Source organism: Cheilinus undulatus, linkage group 4 (assembly GCF_018320785.1).
Source record: "Cheilinus undulatus linkage group 4, ASM1832078v1, whole genome shotgun sequence".
Taxonomy (NCBI): Eukaryota; Metazoa; Chordata; class Actinopteri; order Labriformes; family Labridae; genus Cheilinus; species Cheilinus undulatus.
This window is the reverse complement of record NC_054868.1, coordinates 17,002,223-17,026,715: the sequence shown is the minus strand read 5'-3', so window position 1 is coordinate 17,026,715 and position 24,493 is coordinate 17,002,223. Positions and strand designations below refer to the sequence as shown.

Sequence of the window (24,493 nt, the reverse complement as noted above, 5' to 3'; positions counted from 1 at the left end):
GTTGGTTGGTTTGCTAAATATCTGACTGATAGAACCCAGGCTGTTCACTTAGAAGGTGTTACCTCTAAGGAACTAAGAATTGAGAAGGGGTTCCTTAAGGGTCTGTACTCTGCCCCCTGTTGCTTACTATATATATAAATCGGCTTGAACAAAATGTTCCCAATTTCTTGTTTCATTTTTATTCTGACAATACGGTAATCTACTGCTGTGCACCTACACCTGCACAAGCATTCATAAATCTTCGACATGCTTTTGATTTAGCCCAAGATCAGCGTAGCCAGCTGCAGCTTGTTCTAAATGCATATAAAACTAAACTCATGTTCTTTACATCTTCAAGAGCAGATTAAAGAACATTGTCTGGGAAAATCGTTACAAAGGCCAGCCAAGAAATTGAGTTGGTATCTTCCTTTGAATACCTAGGGTTTCTGCTTGATGAAAACTTGTCTTTCAAGGAGCACATTCAGTATGTTGCTAAAAAGCTGAAGGTTTTACTTGGTTTTTACTACAGAAACAAGTCCTGTTCCTCTTTTATTGTTGAAAGGCTTGTTGAGTCTACCTTTTTACCTGTTTTGACTATGGTAGTGTTTTGTATATGACTGCTTCAGCTGAAAGTCTTCAGTTGCTTGACAGTGTTTATCATGGAGCTCTGAGATTTATCCCTAACTGTGGATTTCATACCCACCATTGTACCTTATATTCTGAAGTCAACTGGACTTCTTTCGGAGAACGTTTCCTCTCTGTTGATCTTGAAGGAAGGATTGCACAACTTGTGTTCGTTTGACTTCGTGCAGTTTGTTGTTTCCAAAGTCCGATCTGAGCTGGGAAAAAGGACTTTTAGGTTTTCTGCTTCCCTTGCGTGGAACAATCTGCAGAATGAATTTAAACTGCAGAACCTCATGTCTCTGAATGTTTTTAAATCTTTAATGAAAACTGTTGAAACCAAATTGTCTGTATGCCACTGTTTTAGCTGATGTTTTATTATTACTGTACCTGTTGTTTATTATGAACTGTATGTGCTTGAGTGTGTTTGATTTTGAAACTGTATTGCTGCCATTCTTAACCAGGGACCCTTGAAAAAGAGATATTTGATCTCAGAGGAACTAGCCTGGTTAAATAAAGGTTAAATATAAAAAATCAAACGAGATGCACCAATCAGTGCACAGTGAGGTTTTTCCTAAATATAAGCTAAATGATTGTGGTACAAAAAAATTCACTCCCTGTACAGTGAGAGGAAATGAAAACATTAGCTAATGAGACACGTTTTTTTTTTTTTTTTTTTTTTTTTAACCAGGCTGTAAACTTGTATTTCTAGTGTAAAAAATGGCAGTTTAACAGGTGTTCAGACGGGACTTCTGGTGTTCCTGCAGCCAGCTTCAAGTGGACACTTGCTGTATTGCAATTATTTGCACTTCCGCACTGGCTTCATTTTTCTGCTTGGTAAAAACTCAAAGGCCAGTGTCATCGATAAACAACAATAAATAATGGTGTAATTTATTATTGGGTGTCCAAGACTTCAATTCTTGTTACTGTGCATCAAAGAGGCATCAGTATTGTTAGATTTTTCTATAAATGATATAAACTCTCCCACAATAATTCAAATACGTAACACTATAATTTCCTATTCATGCCCAACAGTTTTAGACCGATTATCCTTTATTGGGTCTTGCTGTAAAAACTCATTTTACTGAGCATAAAGCATGACATTGATATTTTTTCAAAACCAACATAAACTATATATCATGACATGAATGATACTGTCTTACCCTATATCTTGTTTGACTACACATCCATTTGTCCAAAAAATGTCAATATGTTGCCCAGCCCTAGACTACATTAGAATAAATGAGAGAACAATTGTTATATCTCATGGTAATCATGCATTTTATTGGAAATGAGACAAACAGTACACAGGTATTGCAAGGTCAACATTTAACCTAAGGTCATTACAAAGAAAAAAAATGTATACAAATTCATCCAAAAGAAAATTCTCCAAATGCTTCAACTGAATAAAAAACAAAGTACAGCAGGCGTAGAACAAACAAAAAATGCAATTTTTAACGGTTCTTAAAGTTGTTTTGGCTAGAATTAATCAACAGTTCTGATCAGGTTACATTCATGTGTAAACATTGGTATGAGGCAAGACATTGGAAAGCCTACAGTCATTACTCCGCTCACTGTTTCACTGCATTATTCACAATAAGATGCAGCTGCAGGACTCAGAGGTAGCCCCTATGCTCTATGCTGGTTCAGATTCAACATTATGTTTGTGATTAGGTGAAATTCGACAAACTGTTTGTCCACAGGCAGCTGGCTGTTACCCTGCTTTGTTTTTGGTCAAGGGCATTGAGATGATAAAGGAGCGTCACAGGGGCGAGTAATGTTCTGGTCCCTTAGATATGAATATTAACATACCAAGTTTGTAGCTTGTAATGTGCAAAAAACACAAAGACCACCTTCACCAGCTCCTTACACTGTAACATCCCTTATCTCCGACTGTTATGATTGTTTGAAATAGGGCACTTGTGACAAAATACATTTGGAAGAGGAAAACCTTTGTGGGAGCTACATTTAATTTTAAAGTTTCCATAAAGATAATTTTAAAAGCCATGGCAACATGAAAAAGGCATGGATGGGATTATAATTAACACTGAAACTGTACACACTCAGTTCTTTTCCAAGAAAATAAGCAATTGTGCCTTCTTCTATGGAAATTCATTACTGAGACAGGTTTGGGGATTGCAATGGCAACAGGATTACCCATATATTTCTTTCTATAAATAATTCTATGGCAGGGTAGATGAACACTTCTCACAGATGCCCCTGCTTAACACTTTTTGACACTGTTGCACCTTTCAAGTTTTTATGGATCAGCCTTTAATTTGACAAGTGCCAAACAAAAGTGAATAAAGCTTGTAATTAAATAGAAGGACCTTACTTTAGTCGAGAGAGGGATGTCCGATTTAACAGGGAAAAATCAGACCCTAGTTAGTAGAAGTTATGAAAGTACATTTCTGACAGTATGGCCTCTTCTCTTTAACGCCTGTTCTCTTCTTAAATGTTTTCAAGGATAATGGATAAGAAGCTGCAACAAAAAAACATAGATAATCATCAGCCAACAAACTGATAGAGTAATGCTTTTGTATCATTTGATGAGCTGCTTTTTGGTAGTGATGGAGTATTACAAAGTCCAATCACGAGAGTTTGATTGACACTCAAGGCAGTCAGGTATTCCCGCTGGACAGACTTCATTCTCTGCTCCCCTTAGTCTGAAACCAAAACACTGAAAACTGTCTTCAGTATGTCTAACATGGAGGATGCATTCAGAATTTTGTCCATGGTGTACAAGTTTAGGAACCAGAGTTTTGTTTGGGTCCTGGGTCTTGCGCTGCCCCTACATGGCCTGAAGGTCCACAGGGTTCACTGGTCAGTGCTTCAGACCGGGATGCGGCTCCAGCTTCAGGGTGTGACGATGACGCCCCCTGCTGAGGAGCAGGGCCGATCTTCTGCTCTGCCAGAGGGCTGGTCAGGCCCATAGTGGACAGGGCATCCAAGGTGCCGTCTGGGTCCACCATCATGTCGATTACTGTCAGATTGGTACATAACATTTTTAAAAAGGTTTGAACAGTTTTTCTGTATCACAGCTAACTTCACACTAAAGCATCACAGCCATACCTATTAGCTGTCTCTCCACTCTCTTCAGGTCCTGAAGGATGGTTGAAATCTCCTGTTAATATTAAAAAATAAAATAAGTTAAGGTGAAGTGACTTTATTTTCAAACAATGTGTAAATCACCTTTTTGCATCTCTTCGAAACTGCTGGAATACATTTGGAGGCGAGCCTTGTACACTGTGCTGCTTTATGAGCCCTCTGACTGGTTGGTGGATATTTATCATTTCTCCTGCGGGGTTCACATGAGGTCAGACTACTTTGGAGGCAAAATTTATGACTACAGTGAAGTTTTGTGGACTCAAACTTTTTGCACTCATAACAACAGCTCTTTTAAAACTTTTCTCTCAATCAAAATAACCATGTTTAGTGTATTCTCCTTGCATTTGATCCCTTTGAAAGCTCTTATCTTGTCAGCACATACCATAAAATTGTTTCAGTTACGACTAAGAAATGGTATAGTTTATAACTTATCACAGACATTAACCTCTTCATTACTATATTACATTTTACAATACTGTAGCCACATCAAAGCCCCTTATCACTCTGTTTTTTATACAATTTTGCCAAAAAATGAAGTTAATGAGACATTACTGGAATGTATCTGTCTAAAAAAAGTCTTTTAAAAGACCTTTAAAAGTTTCAGCAGTTGTAAGAATAATGCCTTTGCATATTGTTTTGAAAGAGCAACAGTAAGTAATGATAACTTTATTAAAAGAGAAAATATCTTCATGGTAACAAACACTCACATACGAATATACAGCCCCTCTATTTTATTTTCTGTTACCGACAACTCAAAAAATTAATGCCAGCTCTGAATTAGACAAGGTCATCTGGTCGCTTTGGACCAAAAAGTGGGTTGACAAGCCGTTTGGTGGGCCACAAATGTGTCTGAAAAAATATTATCAAATAGACGAACAAAAACCTAAAATTCCAATTTCCACATCTTCTGCCTGCCCTTTGATCCAGATGCACAGCACTTTACTCCAACTGCAGCAGACAACCTTTCACACTGGAAGCATGGCTGGAGCGCTCAGCAGCTCTAGGCTCAAGATCACAGGAGAAATACTTCCTGATTCAACATTCATTTCTACAAGTCCATGATTGTATTGCTTTAGCTATGGGTGAGTATATTATAAAGTTAAAAGGTTTATGTTTGTATGGTTAAATGTAAAATTCAGTGGTTTTTGACTGAAAATACCACACGGATTGAAAAGTTAACCTTTTTGTCATCATGGCATCATAGTAGCTCAGACCCAGTTTCATTAACCAAAAATTCTCCATCATTGACAAATTTCTTTTAAAGGAAAATTTTGAAGGTTGTCCATCATTTTGACCGACTGAGGTGACCGTGCATATCAGCAAACTCACACAAACAGATGCAGAGACCATTTCCATTTTGCACACATAGCTCACCAAAGATGTTATAGGCTCTATGCACGCATCAGTTCTGTATTTGACATTAGGCCGCTCACAAACTTCTGGTCAGAAGATTGAACGCAGAAGAGAACAGCGTATGATGGAAGATTTGTTGCACTTTACTCGCTGTTTGCATGAGTTACCCAAGCTGACTGTCAATGACGACTTAAATTTAGCTGAAGATGTACATTGCGGCACACAGCAATGATGTTGAGAGGTGCTATTAACCTGTTTTTGAAATGTCATTTCAGCACATTTGGATCCCATTATAATAAAGAGTAAACACAACAACAATCAAAACAAAAAAACAAACAAAAACTGACAAATAAATGCAGTATAAGACGATTTAGATTCCGTTTTTGCTTAGCATGTATCGTTGGGCGGAAGTTATAAATTTTCCACCAGAAATACCTCACACCCTGCCATGCACAGAGCCTATTAAATCTATTCCTCTTGTTTCCTTTTGGCTCTCTCACTGATTTTGACACCGTAGATTAGTGAAAGCACGTCGGTCTCCTTACTGATTGTGGAGAAGCTGCTGGAGGTGTCAGAGTGCTTCACAGAGAGATACTGCTGCTGTTGCTAAACATTCTGGGAAGTAACGTTCACTCTATATTCAACATACCTTATTCCAAAAAGAGTGACTCAATGGTTATTGCTCAGTTGTATTCATGAAACAACAGCAAACTTTTCAGTGATCAGAGATGTGTCTTAGTAAATGATGCTTAGTTAGCCCAAATAAATAATGTCTGTTATATTACTATTATCGCTATTATTATCATAGCAGTTAAACTGTCAGCTAACTAACGTTTGCAGACAGAGCTGTTGTGCATTTCTTTTATACATATATATATATATATATATATATATATATACAGTGCTTAACAAATTTATTAAACCACCTGTCATATTTGTCTTAAAGACCATCCAGCATCATGAAGTGCTTTAATGCGGACTCTTTCATTTTCACTGAGCTCTCCACGGTTTACCGTTTTGAACAGGAATGAGGGATTTCAAACTGAATTCACCCAAATTTGAACTGGCTCACTGGGCTTCTCTGAGAAGTCAGAAATTAATCAAGCATAACATTGAACACTAAAACTAATTTTTCTGTTCAGGAATGCAAGTATATAATAATGTCCTTTACTATTTTTTCAGTTTTTTTGTAGATCAGTAAATTTGAAAATTCACAGGTAACAATAATAATTATATTTTAACATTAAAAATATAATTTCGGTTAAAGAGCTTCCACATATTGGTGTATTAACCATTGCAGAAACATAATAAAATGATTTTGGTAATTACCAATGCTGTTAATTTAGGGCAGCGGTGGCATAAACCTTACTTAGGGTGGTGGTCTAATATATTTGTCAAGCATTGTATACATATATATATGTACTGAGACACTTCATTTAACAAGAGAAGCTTTAAAGTAAGGGTGGTGCTAGACAAGACAGTTATTATGGGATTTACCTTAAAGTACATTTTACATCTTCCTTTCTCTGCAGCTAGCATGGCTCAAATGTTCCTATTTGGTCTTTTTTATAACTCATCTAAGCAGCAGAGTGGGAAGTGTTCAGGTTATTCACCTTATTGGTGCTCTTGAGGAGTAAGGAGTCATGCTCCGCCTGTAGTGTGCTCTCAATCTCTTCCCATTTTCTTTCTTTATCCTTGAAGAGGATCCTGGAAACCAAGTTAGAACATCCAAAAATAGATTTAAGTAAAAAAACATGAAGATATGTTGAAAATTTCTCTTGAGAGATATAGAGTTCATTCATGCACTGCTATGGATTGTAGTAATGAACGAAAGGATTTGAGCTGTCATCTAACACATGATAATGAATAGATATGTAGTGTGTTATCAGTTTAATCCCTTGTTGTGCCACTCAGATTGGCCTAGTTATTCCACAAAATACATGCAGTGATGTTAACATGTTGGCAGCATTTTTCTGTTTTGAAAATTACATAATGAATTTGCATTTTCTTTGTGATTAAATTATTTTAAATTACAATAACAGCACATTTTTTCATGATCCCATTTCCTAATTGTAGTTTACCTTATTTTGCAGGTTGTTTTGTCGACTGACTGACGTATCCTTGTAGACAGCTGAGTCACAGATGCCAGCAGTAAACTGTCCAGCACCCCCTGACAGATGATTTAAAGAAATACATCAGTGTCACTTTAGGATGGTGTCAAAGAATTAAGATAGTGAAATTGAAGAGCATAAATATAGAAGAACAGACAACATTTTAATAAGTGTTTTAGTACACAAAATTAACCTGATTGTAGTCATATCCATTTATAAATATGAGCTTTTGTTAATATTCAAAACATTATTCTTTGCTTGGCATGAAGCTATGAGTCTGCTCATTGTTTCTCTCCTGAAGAATGACTGGTGGGAATGTTAGGAGCTCCCTCTAGTGGAAGACTTGTAAAATTGACATTTTTTTTTATCTTTCAAACACACAGTTTGCAAACAGACTGCCTTGCTGCATCATGAAACAATCAAGGGAAGCAGAAAAACTGATTGCAATTAACATACTGGGCAAGGCAACATCCAAGATTCACAGAAATACTCAGTGATAATTAAATAGTTAAAAACATCTTAATTAATTATATTAATAATCCTTAGACAACAAAATCAGTGAGGTTGAGCCCTCATTTACAAATCAAGCAGATAAAGAATAATGCATGATAAACAATGAAAAACATAAAATATATCAAACATATTCTAAAAGTATAAAAGTACAGTAACAAGTTAAAAAAGGCATAAAATAAATCAGAAATTGAACATCAATGTCAATTTATTTAAAACAGGTACAACAAGAGAATAAGAAGCTAAGATGTAGTTATCTGAAATGACCTAAAGAAACTATATTCTTTAACTGTGCAAAGAAGCCATAGGCAGATTTACCGAGCTCAGAATGAACTCTTGGAACCATGAGAGTAAGCCAGTCACTAGAATGGGTTTTATAAGCTCCAGAGGAGCAGAGTAACATGAAATATAAGAAGGAAGGACCCCAGTAAGAGCTAAATAAACATTTGCTTATGCAGGTCACTCCTCCCAGAGAGTGATGACGATCCAACCTTACTGTAAAGGATGCAGTGATGAGTGTTGAACACATCTCCTGTGATGAACCTTTGTGCAGAGTGGAAAATTGCATCGAGGGGTTTTAAAGTTGCAGCTAAAGCATGCATGTACAAAATGTTACCATAATCCAACACTGATAAAAAAGTTTCCTCAAAGAGGGTTTTACTACTTTTCAGAAAAAAAGTTACAACATTAAATATCTAAAATCTCTCTGTATTTTTGTTATTTCAGTGGGATACCTCTACATTTTAGGGTCAGAATTATGTAAAACATTGAAAAAGGAACTCACATCATCTCTGTTCCATGTCTGTCTGCGGATGGAGCGGGAGCTTTGTCCACTAGAGCCCCGAGGTCGGAGCTCCACAGACCTCCCGTTGGTTCCCATGCTGTTGTTCTCTGTGGGACCGCCAAGGTCCAAGCTGTCACCAAATACACGCTCCTCCAGCTGGAAGAGAATTTTAATGCATATACAGTAAATGATGTTTGATCAGATCCTATTTTTGGTCAATAATACATATTTTGCCCCCATTAATAATCATTAAAATAAGTTGGATTCGTTTCTGCCTTCTAGTGCATACAGTTTTTGTGTTTCATATATTATTATTATTATTATTATTATTATTATTATTATTATTATTATTATTATATTATTATTGTGAATATTATTATACTTCATTTTATTATCATTATTACCAGAGCTCCAGGATCAGTGGCTGCAGGGCTGACTGAATCGATCTCTCCTGCCACATCATGAATCTCTCTGGCAAGCATGGCTAGGTCTTTGGCTAGGTCTTGACTTATCCTTTTGAATAAAAATATGAAATTGCCATTTGATCTATGCAGAACACATCTTCTCTCATTTACTTACATTATTCTCACAATGTCCATGCAAAACATCACAACCAAGTACCTCCAAGCAAGAGATGGCTGTTTAATCACTGTTATCATGACTCATCATCACTCTAAAACGGGACACAAATAGCTCTTATCCACGTACCTTGCTATTTCCTCACTGTGCGCTGTCCAGTCTCTCATGTACTCATCTTGTTCTCTCGAGTGCTGCTTCAGGGCTGACAGGCCTGCAGGATTAGGAGACACTGGGGCTGATCCCCCTAACTGAGCAACCCGAGTGGAAGGAAACGGCCGTGTTTGTCCCGTCTTGGATAAGTGACGGTTTGAGCCATACTCGTCCTCTGAGGTGGAGGCATATTCGACAGGCACGCGACGCCACCGAGTTCCAGCTGATGTAAAAAAGGAAAAGAAACAATGTTTTTGATTGTGCTTGAAATGTAATTTATTTGGGGTGATTCGAGGTGGATCAATGCCACATAAATAATTACAGTTGATAAGATTAATTGTATGTAGTCATTTTTCTAGCCACGTGATCAATGCGACTCCTGTATCTACATTCTTAAGGTTCTAGTTTAGTCACCAATCACACCCTAGAACTTATTTTAACACTTCAGATGTGTATAACAACACAATTTTTATCATCTAGCTTTGGCTTAATCTTGCTCCTGTTTGGTGTTGTGCAACAGGAGGTTTTACAAAAACAGCTGCATACTGTGCCTAAAACCAACCCTTGTAGGATGTGGGCGATAACTAAAATAAAACAGCAGCTGACTTTAAAACCAAAACCAAGATGAGCTTAAAGATGCTAAAAGGTCTGCAGAGTTTCCAAGTGAGTTGAATCATCTTCTCATTTTTAGCCACCACAAACAACTCCTAACATAAAATGTATTATACAGTTGGCAGAAAGATGGCAAGAGATTTAGTTAAAGCATTTATAGTTTTACAAGCTGGTGATTATTTATTTTAGATTAAAATTTAGGCAACATGACCATCAGTTTGAACATGGAAAGAGCAGAGTGTCTAGATTTTTGTGTCATTTTTAAAACACTTGAAAGAATTTTTTAGGATTTAAACTACTTACATGCAGGTGTGACATGTGCATAAGATGAGGTGCCTTTACTCTTGTCAGGCAGCTTGGAGGCACTGTTGGCTCTGGCTCTGGGTCCAGAACCTGAGCTGACATTGGACCCTCTCAGTCCCTGTCTGATGGCGAAGTCACCTGCAACGCTCCGAGCCCCCAGACCTCTATGTCGTGTCACAGTGGCTTCTGAGTCACTTTGAGCTGATGGGGAGCCAACCCTTGGTCTCCTTGGCTGTGCCAGAGCCTCTATCCTGGACATTCCTCTTTTAACCATCCCTGTCCTGGATGCAGAGCTGGTGGTGGAGGCCTCAGAGGCTACTGACATCCGGTCAAGATCAGCAGGTTCAGTATCAGAGGAGTCCCCAAGCCGAGCTCGCCTCAATAGAGAAGCCCTGGTTGGCCTGGGTTTGGGGACACTGGCGGATTTACTTGTTACAGAGGCAGCAGCTTGGGTGATTTTAGCCCGGCTAGATTTGGTACTAGCACCCACTGTAGTGCTCCCAGGCTGGCCTCTGGTATGGGAACTTTGAGACTCCTGTGTAGAGGTGGGCTGAGAGTCAGAGAGGAGTGAGTTGGAGTTGACGTCATCATCAGTGAGGTCAAGGGAAGTCCAGGGTCGGCTGGGCTGTGGAGGACCTGATGTTTTAGTCTTTGTCCTCCTGTCCTGGTTCTCTCGTGCCCCAGCAGGGCCTTTTCCAGATGAGCACACAACTGTTCTCTCCTTCTGCTGTGCTGCAAGAGTTCTCCGTTTCTGTACTACTTTTCTTGCTCCATCAGCCTGGCTGACTGTGCTTGTTGTGTCTACGTCTGACTCAGGTGACATGGAGCCTTCGATGGACTGACTGGGTGGATCACCTTGATCCGACACAGTTGTTTCTAAAAAGGCTGCCACGGCCTCTGAGTCTTTCTGCAGTGTAGCGCTGTCAATGCCCGTGTCTTTACTCTGAGTTTTGCTCTGTTTTAGCCCATCGATGCGAGGAATGAGTTCAATCGGCACATTGGAGCTCGGTTTCTCCACAGTAAAACTCTCCTGCCTCAGCAATGGCTTCCCAGTACTTTCCCTGGCCTTCTCCTCCTCCTTCTTCCTCCTCCGTGCCTCCTCCATTCTCTTCTCTCCACTGGTCAGGGGACGAGGGGGGAGTTTGGCCATCACACCTGACTGGCTTGATTTTCCACCTCCACTGTCCTGTGACTTGGCTGGTGAGGAACGACTGGGACTTCCACCATGACTGCCTCCGTGAGCAGGCTTGTTCTTCCCTCTGCTCAACTTCTTCTCCTGGTTCTCCTTCTCTTGTAGCTCTGTGTCCTGTTTCTCCCCCATATCTGCTCGCAGACCAGAGCCTGGTGTCCTCCTCCCTAACACCATCTCCTCACCAGGCAGTGGTGGCAGCGTTCTCCTCTTACGCTCTGCATAGCCTGATGAGGAAAAGGAGGCTGAGTGACTGGACTCAGTTATTTCAGCTGAAAAGAAAGAAAAAGATGTCAGTCAAATGTATACAACATATTAATAATAGTTGGTATGCTAGTGTAACTAATGCTTAAGTAGTAATACACTTCATTCCAGAGAAAGCATATTTATGGACAAATTTACATAAATCTTTTTTAAAATGTATTAAAAGTGTGTAAAATGCTCTACCAAAGTACAGAAAGCCCATCATCTGTCATTACATGTTTTAACTTATTCATTAAGTTGCTAAAAGACAAGTTAAATGCCAACATGCCAAAGACAGAAAAATAACAAAATCCTTCAATATTCTAGTTTTAGCCTATGTTCGCTTGTTATGAAACACTAAAATTAAAACGATTGTCTCTACGCAACCTATAGAAGCTGACAAGACAGTCAGGGACAAGATCTAGGATTCCAATATTGTTACTTCTAATGTCTTTATCCACAGTAGTGGGAAAGGTGTCAGATAAAGTCAATTGCAGTATGCGGAAGAAACAACCTTTGCTGCCACATTTTACAGCAAACATTCACAGCCATCACTATGGCTGAATACAAAAGGCAATAGCTCAATCCTAAAATTTTTATGTATGAAAAAGCTTGATTTCTTGGTTAACCCTTTAACTCCTAAGCCTCTGGACACGTTCTTATTTTAACTATAAATGGCACAGAAAGTGTCTTGTAAGTGCTTTTGCCCATTATTCTAGTGTACTTTAATATCTGGCAGTTGTGTACAATGTATTGCATGTTTAAAAAGTGTTTTTGTTAACTGTTTAAATTAAAACTGAGTTTCTGGGCTCTTTTCTTATTTTAACCATAAAAGGCCCAGAAAATGACCTGTGAGTACGTGCTTTTGCCCATTTTTCTACAATACTTGGAACTTTTAATATATGGCAGTTATTTACATATTACTGCATGTTAAGTGTTTTAACAGTTTACAATCAAGAAACACAAAAAACAGGGGAAATTGATACTAGAATCTTAGTGGGAAAAGGAGAAATTAATGAAATAACTGCATGCTGGCTGTAAAGCACAGTTTCTTAGCTTTCAGAAACTGTTTGAATTTTTCCGATAGCACAAATGGTCATGCAATTATAGTCATGTAAAGTGTGCTTCAACAGCGCGTTGTCGACGACGAGGGTTAATGCATACCTGACCAATGGAAAATTAACACTGTGACAGGGTGCCACCGTGACATTTAAAATCTCAAGCTTTAAAAGTAATTAGGTCCAAGCTTTTCATCATGACATTATTTTATGGTACAGTAAATAGAATTGCATACAACTAAATGTTTTTGTACCCCTGTCCTCTGCAACCATGACTTGACTCTCCCCTCCTGATCCTTCAGGGTCTGTTCTGATGTGACTGGCAGCCAGAGTGGCCCACTGTGAGACCCAGCGAGGACCACCCACCACCAGTTCTTCAGGCAGTACCTAGGCAAAGACAACATTAAAAATTATTGTGTTTAAATAGCAGTATCTGGTTAGCAGTTTACCTTAAAATATGCAAAATGAAACATTTTGGATTACTTATTTTCTGACAATATTTTTCCTGTTTTTGCACCTCTGCCTCCATGAGTCCAGGCTTTCCTCTCTCTCCCGCACCAGACTTCTGAGAGTTCAGTCTCTCTCTTTGGTCTGCACCCCCCACTCTGGACACACACACAGCATCCTGCTCCTCTACACCAAACACCTGCGACAAACAAAAGTAAAAGTGAACAAACATGCGCATGCATGTATGAAATTCATTTTATAAAGGAAATCAGAAGCAAAATAGAAAAGAGCTTTTCTTACAAGTTTCTTCTTCCTAACCTTGTCGATCATTTTCCTGGCCTCTTCCTCCTCATTATCTCCATTCTCCAGCTCAATGGTATAAGTCCCTCTGTCACTATAATCATCACCATGGTGATAGCACTCATCCCGGCCACCCTGCTGATGTGTTGCAGAGCCACGTCGCCTCTCTGCAAATCCACCTGTTGCTTTGGAAGTAGAAGACTTGCGACGGCGTGCAGGACTGTCTTCTTCTGCAAAAAGCCCCTCTGGTACGTTAGCTCGACCCTCTCTGATCTTCATCCCTGCACCTCCCCAAAGACCCCATGAGCGCTCCTCCAGGGCTGCAGCCCTTCGTTGCTCTCCAAGTGCATTCTCTGAGTCACTCTGAGTACCGTCTTCATGTTTACTGCCTGAAATGGGGAAAGTGAAGAAAAATTAGAAACTCAAAATGGAAGGAAATACCCCCAAAATTTGTTTACGCTAAAATAAACTCAAGCAAAAGAGGCACATACAACAAAACAAAACACACCTTTAAGACTCCTCAGATGTACAGGTACGTCACTCTTCACACTCTCCCCATCTTCTTCTGCAACCGTGTCTTTCAGAGCCAATGGCAGCTCATTCTGAGCCAGCCAATCTGCAACTTTAACTTCTGCAGCAACCATGGCTGTTTGAAGTGGACTCAACTCCTCACCAACAGGCCTTTTAGGACGTGGCCTTGTCTCTGGTCCCACCTTTGCCACTCGATCTTTGACCGTCACTTTTCCTGATGCACCTGGGTCAAACTCAATGGTGAAAGAGGCGTGGCCAAGGGCGGGCTCTGCAGAAGAAGATGCAGCAACCTCCTGTTCTCGTCCGGGGTTCTCGCCACTCGCTTTACCTGCTGAGGGCGTGTCCTTGGTTGGGATCTCAAAGTAGCTGGGCTCCTGGTTGGAGGCTGCTTGTGGGGCAGACTTTGAAACTTCTGTGCTTTTCTTGATGTCTATCAGAAAAAGCAAAAAAAATGCATGTACTGTTATAAACTCTTGAAAATAAAGGGTAGAAACTATTAAAACTCAACCTTTATGCTTCCTTGGCAGTCAAAAGGGCACAAAAAACAGATACTTTTAAGCATTTTAAATACCTGTTTCAGCTTTTTCTCGCTTCCTTTCTGTACTTTTCTCCTCAGGTCTCCCATGCTGCTGCTCTTCGGTGTCTCCATCTCCCCACCAGGCGGGCTGACCATAGAGAGGTGTACCTCTGTGCAGCACCGCTAAATCCCCTGTCAGAAACAGCTGTCAGCTAGTACTTACATGGCAACTGCACAAGGGCATTTACTATAACTATGACATTTCAAGCTGCTGAAGAAATGAAAAGCATCATCAAATCAACTACAGTCAAATACTGTAGGGCTTTACCTCACCAGTCTTGTAAGGCTCTGCACTGGCAAGGCTAAACAGTGAAAGTCGATATTGGCACCCATTTGGGTCATCACTGAAGATGGATTGTTAATGGGTAGTGGGGACCTACAGTTGCAATAAAAATTATTCAACCCCCATTGTAAATTGGGTTTATTTTGAAAATGTACAGACTTTTAGCTCTTTGCAATGAACAAATCAAACAAAAGGAATTAAAATAGCTCAACACGACCAAATTTTTAGGTGGTTTTCCCAAATCTAACTGAAAATGAAACTTACAATGACTCCCCCAGTCTCAAAATTATCCTACCCCTGCACAGAATCCCTCACACCAGCTCAAATATGCAAAACCAGTGTTGTTTCAAGCACACCTAATAACTAACTAATAAATGGCTTCATTAGTTGCACCAGGTTTGCTTGTGTCAGAACAAATGAAATACTTGAAGTGCTGGGAGTTTGTTGAGTGGCATTCTCCAGCACTGGAAACCTGCAGCATGTGGAAGGCAAGATGGATTTATTGAAATCTTAGGAGGAGATGTCATGCTGTCTGTGAGGAAACTGAAGCTTGGGCATCACTGGACCTTCCAACAGGACTATGATCCAAGCATACCTCAAATTCTACCAGGGCTTGGTTTCAAAAGTCCTGTAAGATGTTACAATGGCCATCAAAGTGGCCTGACTTGAAACCCCATAGAAAATCTCTGGGGGAATTTAAAGAAGGCAGTTGCAGCATGCAAACCCAAGAAAATTTCTGAACTGGAGGCCATTGCACATAAGGAAAGGGTTGCAATTCCTCAGGAACACTTCCGGAAGCTGGTGCCACAATGCATCTCATTTGCAGCAGAACACAGAAGCAAAAGGGTGCTCAACTAAGTACTTAAGATCCTTGCCATGAAGGGGTTGAATAGTTTTGAGACTGTATAAGTCATTAAAGGTTGCATTTTCAGTTGAACTTGGGGACACCAGTTGAAGCATTAGCTGTTTTGTTTTATTTGTTTATTGCAACAAGCAGAAAGTCTGTAAGTTTTCACCATAAATCTGATTTGCAGTGGGGGTTGAATCATTTTGATTGCAACTGTACGTTCTAAACTGCAGTCACCTGGTATCCGATCAAACCGATCATTTATCTCTGATAATTCAATGTCTGAACAAATCCTGAAGATGCTACCGGGGGCAAAGTGACAAACTGCATGCTGCAGAAAGATATGTTCTTTTTTTTTTTTTTTTACATTTAGCATGACAAAACTCAAGTGATACATTTTACTGTTGACTGAAATGAACTGAAACACTATAAACCCCATTACTGACCAAAGCTTTAAGTTGTAACATATTTCAGTTTTCTTTACATTAGATGATTTTTGATAGAGAAATACTTCTAAAAGTAAGGGAATATTTGCTCCTATGACAGTGATTGTTTCTGACAACTATGACTGCTGGTGTATTTAAACACTTGAAAGATTGTGACATAAGAAAATTCTTTATAGACTATGTTAGAATTTGTTCCTGCACCACCTCAGTTATTTGTCAACTGAGATGGTGAAATGCGTTCATTTTAATTGATGCGTTGACTAACAAGATTTAACATATAGCAAAAAGTCATTTTTAAATGACTGATTAACTGGGTAGCTGTTTCATGAATACATCACGTCCAAGCACACAAACCATCAGCATGTAATCCTCAGACGTCTGCTTATTTGAATTATATTGAGATATCTGTATATTGAGGTCAAAGTGATTGACATGCACATTTTCTCCTCTCTGACAGTCTCACCTGTAGCCTTATCCTCCACCCTGCCAGCTTCTGGGGGCTTGGGGGCAGTTCCCTCACACACTGCTGTTGCTGCCTCGGAGGGTTTCACCTCAGATTTAGACGGTTGCGCCTCCAGAGGTTTCTTGTGGCTCAGCTGGAGCTGGCTGCTGAACTTCTCATGCTGATGGATGAGATGTGTAAGGAGACTTTAGAGAGCTAGAGAATAAAAAACTATCATGGTCAAAAGCTTTTACATCTATAAAAGGGCAGCCAAATTTTAATTAAAACATTCATTTATTGCACATTTTCTTTCTTTTTTGATCTCAGTCAGAGCATATAATTGAAGAGACTTTGTGAATATCACGGCTGAACTTTCAGCTCCCTCATTAGGGTGAAATCCTCTCTTTTTTACAGCTACCTGGGCAGTTTGCTGTGATGAAACAGCAGATTCATCAATATCAAAAAGTAGTATTTGCCCAGCTCAGCAGAAATCTTCTATCCAACCTCTGCTTTTTTACAAACTGGTGAAGAAAATACAGCAGCTCTCTTGACTGTGCAGTTTCTAGCAGCCATTTTTTATCTGCACATTAGCACATGAACTCTGTCATATTTTCTCAGCACATGCATGTCAGATAGTCTTACCTTTAGAGCCTCCTCTGGAATATGCAGCTCTCCTCGAACCACAGTGAAGAGGTTGGTATGTGAGGCAGGTTAAGGTAAAAGACTTTGAAGGGGTGAGAAATGTGCACTGATAGCCTCATCTATTATGCAGCAGGCAGAGGGAAGTGAGCATTCACAATCATTGAGGAACAGATAAAGTTACAGTTTTGACCATGTATGCTGACCTCGTGCTTTGTGTCACATATGAAAAAGATCTTATACAAAGGATATCATATCCAAACCTTAGCTTGTCATCAATTTTCAGTGTGACATAGATTTGCTCCTGAATTCTGACATCGTTGACAAATGTCTGCAAGCAAAATAAGAGTAATCAGGAACATAAGTAGAGTAAGGGCTAATCACTAGCTTTTCCAGCGAGAATATTATCCATAATAAAGTCAAGATTTTTTATAGCTTGTTTAAATTTAAACAATTTATTCAACCTTTTTTTTAACCATGTGCATTTCCACTGCGACACAAAAAAAAACCTCTTCAACAAAGGAGTCATGGCCAAGACAGCAGCATAAGAAGTTTCAAACATTTGCCAAACAGCAGACCACGCTACAGAAAGGTTAAACAAAACAACACATCAGTAGCTTTCAGTGGAAATTGTGAAAACACTGGTCAAATGACCCTTAATTCTTGTTTAAACATCTCTCAAACTAATGTAGCTCTTAAGTTTAAGCTGATCCTGTAGCTCAGATCAAAATGATGGAGCGAATACAATAAAGCTCTTTTACCAAAGACAGACTGCGTTTTAGAATTTTATACATGATGTAACCGTGACAACAAAGGTTACGGCTACCACCGGTTTTTGGAGTCAGTAAAGTATATAAACTTAGCCCAGAAAGTAGGGATTATTTCTTTGTTGTAACAACGATTCTTGACAATAAATCTTAAACCATTGGAAAGTCTTCTTATTTCCCTTCTAAATTATGCCAAATTTATAAGGAACATGCATTTGTGGGATGAGCAGCAGAGCTGAATATGTGGGTTGTGCCCAGGAAAAATTTGCCAGATCTTCTCTGCTGATGCCAAACAGCTTATTCTGCTGTTGCTACTGACTCTTGTTTTGAGCTTCTGATACCCCAAGCACTGACAGTCAGGTACCTGATTGACTCTTGTTATGTGCAACGATGAGTTATCGAGATGAGATTCTGCAACCTGTGGCAATCCCATTTCTCCACAGTCTGGGGCTGAACCTCATCCTCGAAGATGACAATGCTCACCCCCACAGAGCAGGGTTTATCAGAGACTACCTCCAGAGTTTGGGAGTGGAGATGATGGAATGGCCTGCCAGCAGTCATTACCTCAACTCCACTGAACACTTGTGGGATCAGGCTAAGCGTGCCTTTTGAGTGACCAACACAATGACAATGGTGGACTTTCGACAAATACTGGTTGAAGCATGGGATGTCATCCCACAGCAATGTGTGACCAGGCTGGTGACCAGCATGAGGAGGAGCCAGGCTATCTTGTTTATTTAGACTTCAACCATCCAATCCACCAAATAACATCAAATAGCAGAATAAGCTGTTTGGCATTTGCAGAGAAGATCTGGCAAATTTTTCCTGGGCACAACCCACATACTCAGCTCTGCTGCTCATTCCACAAAGGCATATCCCTTACAAATGTGGCACCATTTAAAAGGGACATAAACAGCCTTTAAACGGTATAAGATTTATTGCCAAGAAGCATTGTTACAACAAAGAAATAATCTACCAAACACAAATTCCCTTACTTTTTGTACTAAGTTTATATAAGAAGGCAATACCTGTAAAATGGCATTGAAAAGAAAGATATACCCATGTTCCATCCTTCAGTTTTATAAAGCAGACCGACCAATTTTTTTCATACAAGTGTATATCAAGTGTGTTAACTAACCAAATTCAAATTAATATAATCAATATTCATGTTAGCAGTAATCCCATAAAATATACAAGAACACTTATTTTACAAAATGTTTCACCAGAGCAGTTCAGTTACCTAACTATTAGTAACTCTTACTTACATCTTCTGTCTTACTCACCCTGATAGTTCTGGTGTCATATATTTAGGTCGTGTTATACATGTGTATAAGTTGAAGTGAATATAGAAAGAGTTTACTGCTTCAGCTGAAGAATACAAACACAGGCTTGGAAAAATAAGACATTAAAATGATCAATGAAGCTTTTTCTCTGACTCCCAAAACTCCTTAATAACAGACTGTATTATTACACTGTAGAAGGAATGGGAACCACAGGATAGCTCAGAATACCAAACCACACCACACCATACCATACCATATCATACCATGTGTGATTCACAATACATGACCCAGAACAACAAGTTCACAATACAATTACTCTGCAACACAGAAGTATTGGGAGACTGCTGTAAAATGCTTAAACGTGATATCTGATGAATGGGAAATACATGATTCACTGTAGAAGGTAAAGTGCAGGAAGATTTACTACAACTTGGTGTCAGGATCTCCCTTTACCGTGTGCCATCTCTTACATTTTTGACATTATCTTTCTCACTTCTTCTTCTCCTTCAATTCCACTTTCAACTTTTTTCGCAAGCCAATTAACCCCTGTTCCCCTTAACCCACCTCATGTCATAGGTGCAACTGTGAGGAGTCATTTAGCAGTGACTCAGTGAGTCAAATCAGCTGTGCAATCTATTAATGGTGCTGTATTTTTACAATTACACAATCTATACTTGGCACAAGTGTTTTGAACACTGTAACACAAGTCAAAATGACAGCACGTTGTCATATGGATATTTTGTCAAATGCCTACACAGTATTTATGATAAATTTTGTTCCTTTGTATATCAGTAACTAATTGTTTTCAATCAAAGCCAAAGAGTAGTAGATAATTTCAGCACTCACCCCATTTAAGCTGCCCAGGTCCTTTACCTTATGTTCATCAGTATTTGGCTCATAGTTGATGACAGCATGTTGTTTGTCCACACTGCGGGACTAAACCATACAAAATCCAGTCAATCATCGTAATCCACGCTAATCTCAGTGCATCAGATAATAATCCATCTGGATGAAGCCTGACAGGTCAGGGAAGAGTTACAGCACTGTACCTGCAGCATGAGCTCACAGTCGTCCCTCCCCACAAAGATCATCTCCCTGGGGAGACGATGTCGTGTCCCCCCGCCACTCACCAGGAACCAGGAAGTCAGACTCATCTCTCCCTTATGAGCTGACCCTTAATGCATCCTGCTGGAAAACAGAACCACTGTTAAATGTCAGTTATCCACCTTTGGATCTTTTTATAAGTCATAGTTGGATCAATAAAAAGATAAATCAAGAGTTAAGAGGTGTGAATGGGGCATGCTGCTACATATAATTACAGAAGCATCCCTTTAACATCTGCGTTTGTGTTTGCATGTGTGTGTCATATGCTCAGTAGCTATTTCAGGAATCACCCGAGGACACTGACATGCCTTGTTGTGCAGCCAACAACATTAAATTAAGGTTACAAGTGGACAAAATATACTAACAGTTCACAGAAATCCAGGCATCCTACTTTAACTCCCAAATTGAATTGATCTGCAGAGTCGTCTGGTCACCAAATGCAGCACCACACCTAGAGAAGGGGTTAGATATTGTACAAAGAAGAGTGAATGAGAATACAATCAGAGGTAATGATGCACATTAGGACAGCTAATTTAATTGGATGCTCTGCTGAAGTCAGAGACAGACAGCATACACAGGCCAGGGAGAGGCAGGAAGCCAGAGAAATAGAGTAGATAAAGGATGCACTGATGCTTATCCTCAGAAACCAACATCTACCCTCAAATAATGGTCTCATATGATTTCCGTGCAGCGTGCAGAATTCCCATACACATGAAACAGCACAACAGTCCTCACAGTCGCAGGAGCATCATCAGCACACAGGCCCTGCTGACTCACGCTTACAACGAGCCATAGGTGAATATGTGGGATTTAATTACGCACACTTTGTCTAATCTGGGACTCCTGTATGTGCACCAACAAGACACCGATGGGACGAGACAGCCGCCCCTCTCTCTTTGTGGGACTGGATGGGTTAACCTTTATATTGGCCTGGCTGCTAGTGGCCCAGATTTGCCTTTAAGACGCTTGACCACACACGGCTCCGTCCACTCTCTGATATAAATCTCTGAAAATGAAAACACAAGTGTGCTCACAGGCGGAGGCAGCCGATGGGCGAATAGTCGGCCAATGACAGAGCCTGAAAATTAGCCTGGTTAGGCCATGTCTCAGTCCAACGTTTATCATGGAGCCAATTGATTATGACAACTGTCTGAAACCAAATATTCATTAAATTCACTTTTAATATTGCTGTGTGTTAAATAAAGACATGCTCATGACGGTATTAAAACGTTCAGCTATGGTAGGTGTGTTTATTACCGACTTGACATCTGAAGCCTAGTGATCCTTACCGTTAAGCAAACCCCTCTTCATTGTCGCGCGCTCTTTGAGTCACGTAGAGGCTAATTTAGACAGATTTATGCAAACAGTTTTCACGTGTTATTCTAAATCGCGTTTAGAGACAGTCTACTGGTGTGCAGCCATGATTCTCCCGTTATGGACGATATATAGGTTTGTCGCACAGCCGTCTCCATCCTCGGTGCTGTGAAGGCAGCACGCGACAACAGAACAGGCCCGTTATAAACACACAAACAGGAAAAGGTAAATGCTACTCACCAGCTGCTCTCTGGACAATCAGCATCAGATATGAGGAGGATTATGAGCGCTGCTGCTGCTGCTCCAGTAAACCTGCTGCCCAGCCCAGCTACTCTATTACTACCGTGTCTTGGCCTCACGGTGGCGCTACGTGCTCACAGCTAGAGAACGTTATGTAATACTACACTGACAGCGAACCATGAGTGGCCTAAATTGTGTGCTTATGTGCTTGTGGACAAATATTTTAGCTAAGCAATGTGGGCGCCAATTTGGATATAGCACTTATTATTTTGTTGGCTCTTAAAGTGAAAGTAACTTAAAAATGCAGGAATACAGACGGTCTGCATTAAAACATATTGTGAAGTAAGAATGGAGGTTGTGGTTATTTATATAAATCACTGTTTTATATAGTAGGATGATTTAACATTGGCCCATTTGAGTGGAAAGATCTGGTAGGCTAATTTCAGGAACAGTAGTAGTAGGCTATCTAACGAGCCAAAAACAAAGCAATCTGTTATTTTAACCCACGGTATATAGACGACACAATAAATGTTCACACTTGCAGTCGTAAATGAAACACTAGATGGCGCCAAAGTATTATACTTCAAATGTTATCTGCTCTGACTTCAACTGTACTGTACAGTAGAAGTGCGTTTGCCAGAGCTTATAACAAGATTGAATTTATATTCTGACAGTGTGATAGCAATTCTCGGAGTTTATTTTTTGAATGTGTTTTTTTCAGTAATACAGAGACAAATCCAAATCGGTACAAATCTTCAGCCAACTGATTCAAGGCATAAAAGGAGTTAAAGACAAAAAAAAATTAATAAATTAGCCTAATGACAACAAAACACGACGTACCCATAAAGTAGCACGGTCTTGTCCGATTTGACCTCCAACGTACTAAAAATACATAAATAGACTACAAAAGCCAGGTAATGAAGAAAAGAAAACACAAATAATCTGTAACATTTGCTGGCTTAACCACACATAAAATCAAACCCAAAGCATGATGGGAAACAAGGCGGTAATTCCTCACAAAAGGCCATAAATGCGAGTTAAAAGAATCACCCTTGTATGTTGATTGGCAAGTTAAGTCAAAAGAACATTTATTTCCATCCCAGTGTTTATAGGCCTATTATACATAATTTGAACATGATTGGCTGTTTCAGAAAATCCCATTTGTTGAAAACAATATATTGCCTGCTTTTGTGAACTTGACAGTTGACGTATACGTTAGACCATCAAAGAGATAATATTTAGATTATCTATTCATAATCATTGTTTCATCTACACCCTTTTGAAGCTGTATTACCTCGAAATTATTAGTTAAAACCACACACTTCATTCTAGTCAACATTATTCCTCTGTGCTGCTCCTGACTGTCTCATTTAATCAGCCAGACCTCGCAGATTTTCCTGTAATGACAGATGGGAAAGAAGAAGAAAATTGCAGTGTATCAAAAATATTATTATTCTTTTTTTCTGTGAAAAGGTTACTTTCTCAGCTCCAATTTTAAATGTCAAATAATTTACCTGGTTGCACGTGACTCTAGATTACGACTTTACTGTCTGCTCTGTCACAGCGAAGACTGTAAAATCACAATAAAAAAGATAAAAACACTCAGGAGATACGCTAAATGATTAAATATATTGTATAGTATTATCACCACAATATAACATTATATTACAGCACTTCGATTCGTCTACAGGACCTACCAGAGTCATTGTAATAAGTGAGATGTCATTTTATGCTTTTATTTTGTTATTACAACTGTTTGACTTATTTTAATGTGTTCTTGCTTATCTGCAACCTGTCAGATGGAAAGATAAGGAAATCAGGGAAAATAAATATATAATTCAGGTCGTAGCTTCTGATCATGAAAGGACTCGGGTATATTGTTTACTGTAGATGACTAAGAGACAATTGATTTCAACACATTTTTAACTGTACTGTCCCTCATCTGTGATGTCCATGACATCATGTGGTGTTTGGTATTATCAGGCGGAGTGTTTCCATCCAGCCTGTGGCTGTGAGTGTACCTCCCTTATTAGAGTAAGCTCCTGCAGTCTCTCTCTCTCTCTCTCTCTCTCTCTGACTTGGCCTCCACACAGGTATACTACTCTTTGGTTTAGTTATGTTAGATTAGGCTGAGCTTTGGTCATGTTTGCATTTCACAACATTTACACACACATTGTCTTCACTCATGCACATCACACACTACTGACTAACATACTTAATGGTGTAAACATTTAAATGCAAATATTTAATCTGGTTTGATTTGAAAAATAAAAACTTATTTGAAACTTTGCCATGGTCTTGTCTCCCTTCTGTGTTGTGACCACCTGGGGCAGGTCATGGTTTTACCTCGTGCTATCACTGAAAGCTACTACCTTACAGTTAAACCTCGATGATGTTTTATTGTTTCTTACTTTATGACTTTCATATAACCCAGTCCCCACAAATGTATGCCACATGAAATAGACTTGCTTGCAAAACCTACTTTAGAAAAAAATGAAGCTCACTCTTTGACCTGCATATGCGGAAATTAAAAAAAAATAATTTAAAGAAATTTCAGAATTTCAGACTAATGCAAAACAATGCAGTAATAAATATTACAGAGAGAGGTTTTTATAACCTGGTCTTCAAATGTGCACATTCTAACCAATAATGCAATATCGACCACTTGTAACA

The 24,493-nt window shown here is 39.3% G+C and overlaps 1 protein-coding gene across 1 annotated transcript; it reads right to left on the bottom strand.

Annotated features, from left to right (window-relative positions):
* Positions 1-1,980: 1,980 nt before the first annotated feature.
* On the bottom strand, positions 1,981-21,908 carry cep170ab (centrosomal protein 170Ab). The gene is made up of 20 exons (XM_041785523.1): positions 21,821-21,908; positions 20,632-20,717; positions 20,212-20,350; positions 20,009-20,098; positions 17,365-17,443; positions 17,116-17,174; positions 16,495-16,654; positions 14,450-14,587; positions 13,856-14,308; positions 13,366-13,736; positions 13,118-13,246; positions 12,855-12,987; positions 10,111-11,571; positions 9,175-9,418; positions 8,871-8,979; positions 8,467-8,622; positions 7,143-7,231; positions 6,675-6,768; positions 3,673-3,724; positions 1,981-3,583 (listed from the first exon to the last, which is right to left on the bottom strand). Exons 3-20 carry the CDS (start codon positions 20,314-20,316, stop codon positions 3,348-3,350), a joined length of 4,158 nt encoding a protein of 1,385 aa, XP_041641457.1. The 5' UTR covers positions 20,317-20,350; positions 20,632-20,717; positions 21,821-21,908; the 3' UTR covers positions 1,981-3,347.
* Between the last annotated feature and the right edge of the window lie 2,585 nt (positions 21,909-24,493).

What these genes read in the sequence shown, in the direction of transcription:
- cep170ab (XM_041785523.1), bottom strand. Translation starts at nt 20,316, where the DNA reads ATGAGTCTGACTTCCTGGTTCCTGGTGAGTGGCGGGGGGACACGACAT. An exon ending in ACCTGGGCAGCTTAAATGGG is followed by an intron (nt 17,444 to 20,008) that starts GTGAGTGCTGAA and finishes TTTTGCTTGCAG; the next exon opens with ACATTTGTCAACGATGTCAG. An exon ending in AGACATGGAACAGAGATGAT is followed by an intron (nt 7,232 to 8,466) that starts GTGAGTTCCTTT and finishes ATCATCTGTCAG; the next exon opens with GGGGTGCTGGACAGTTTACT.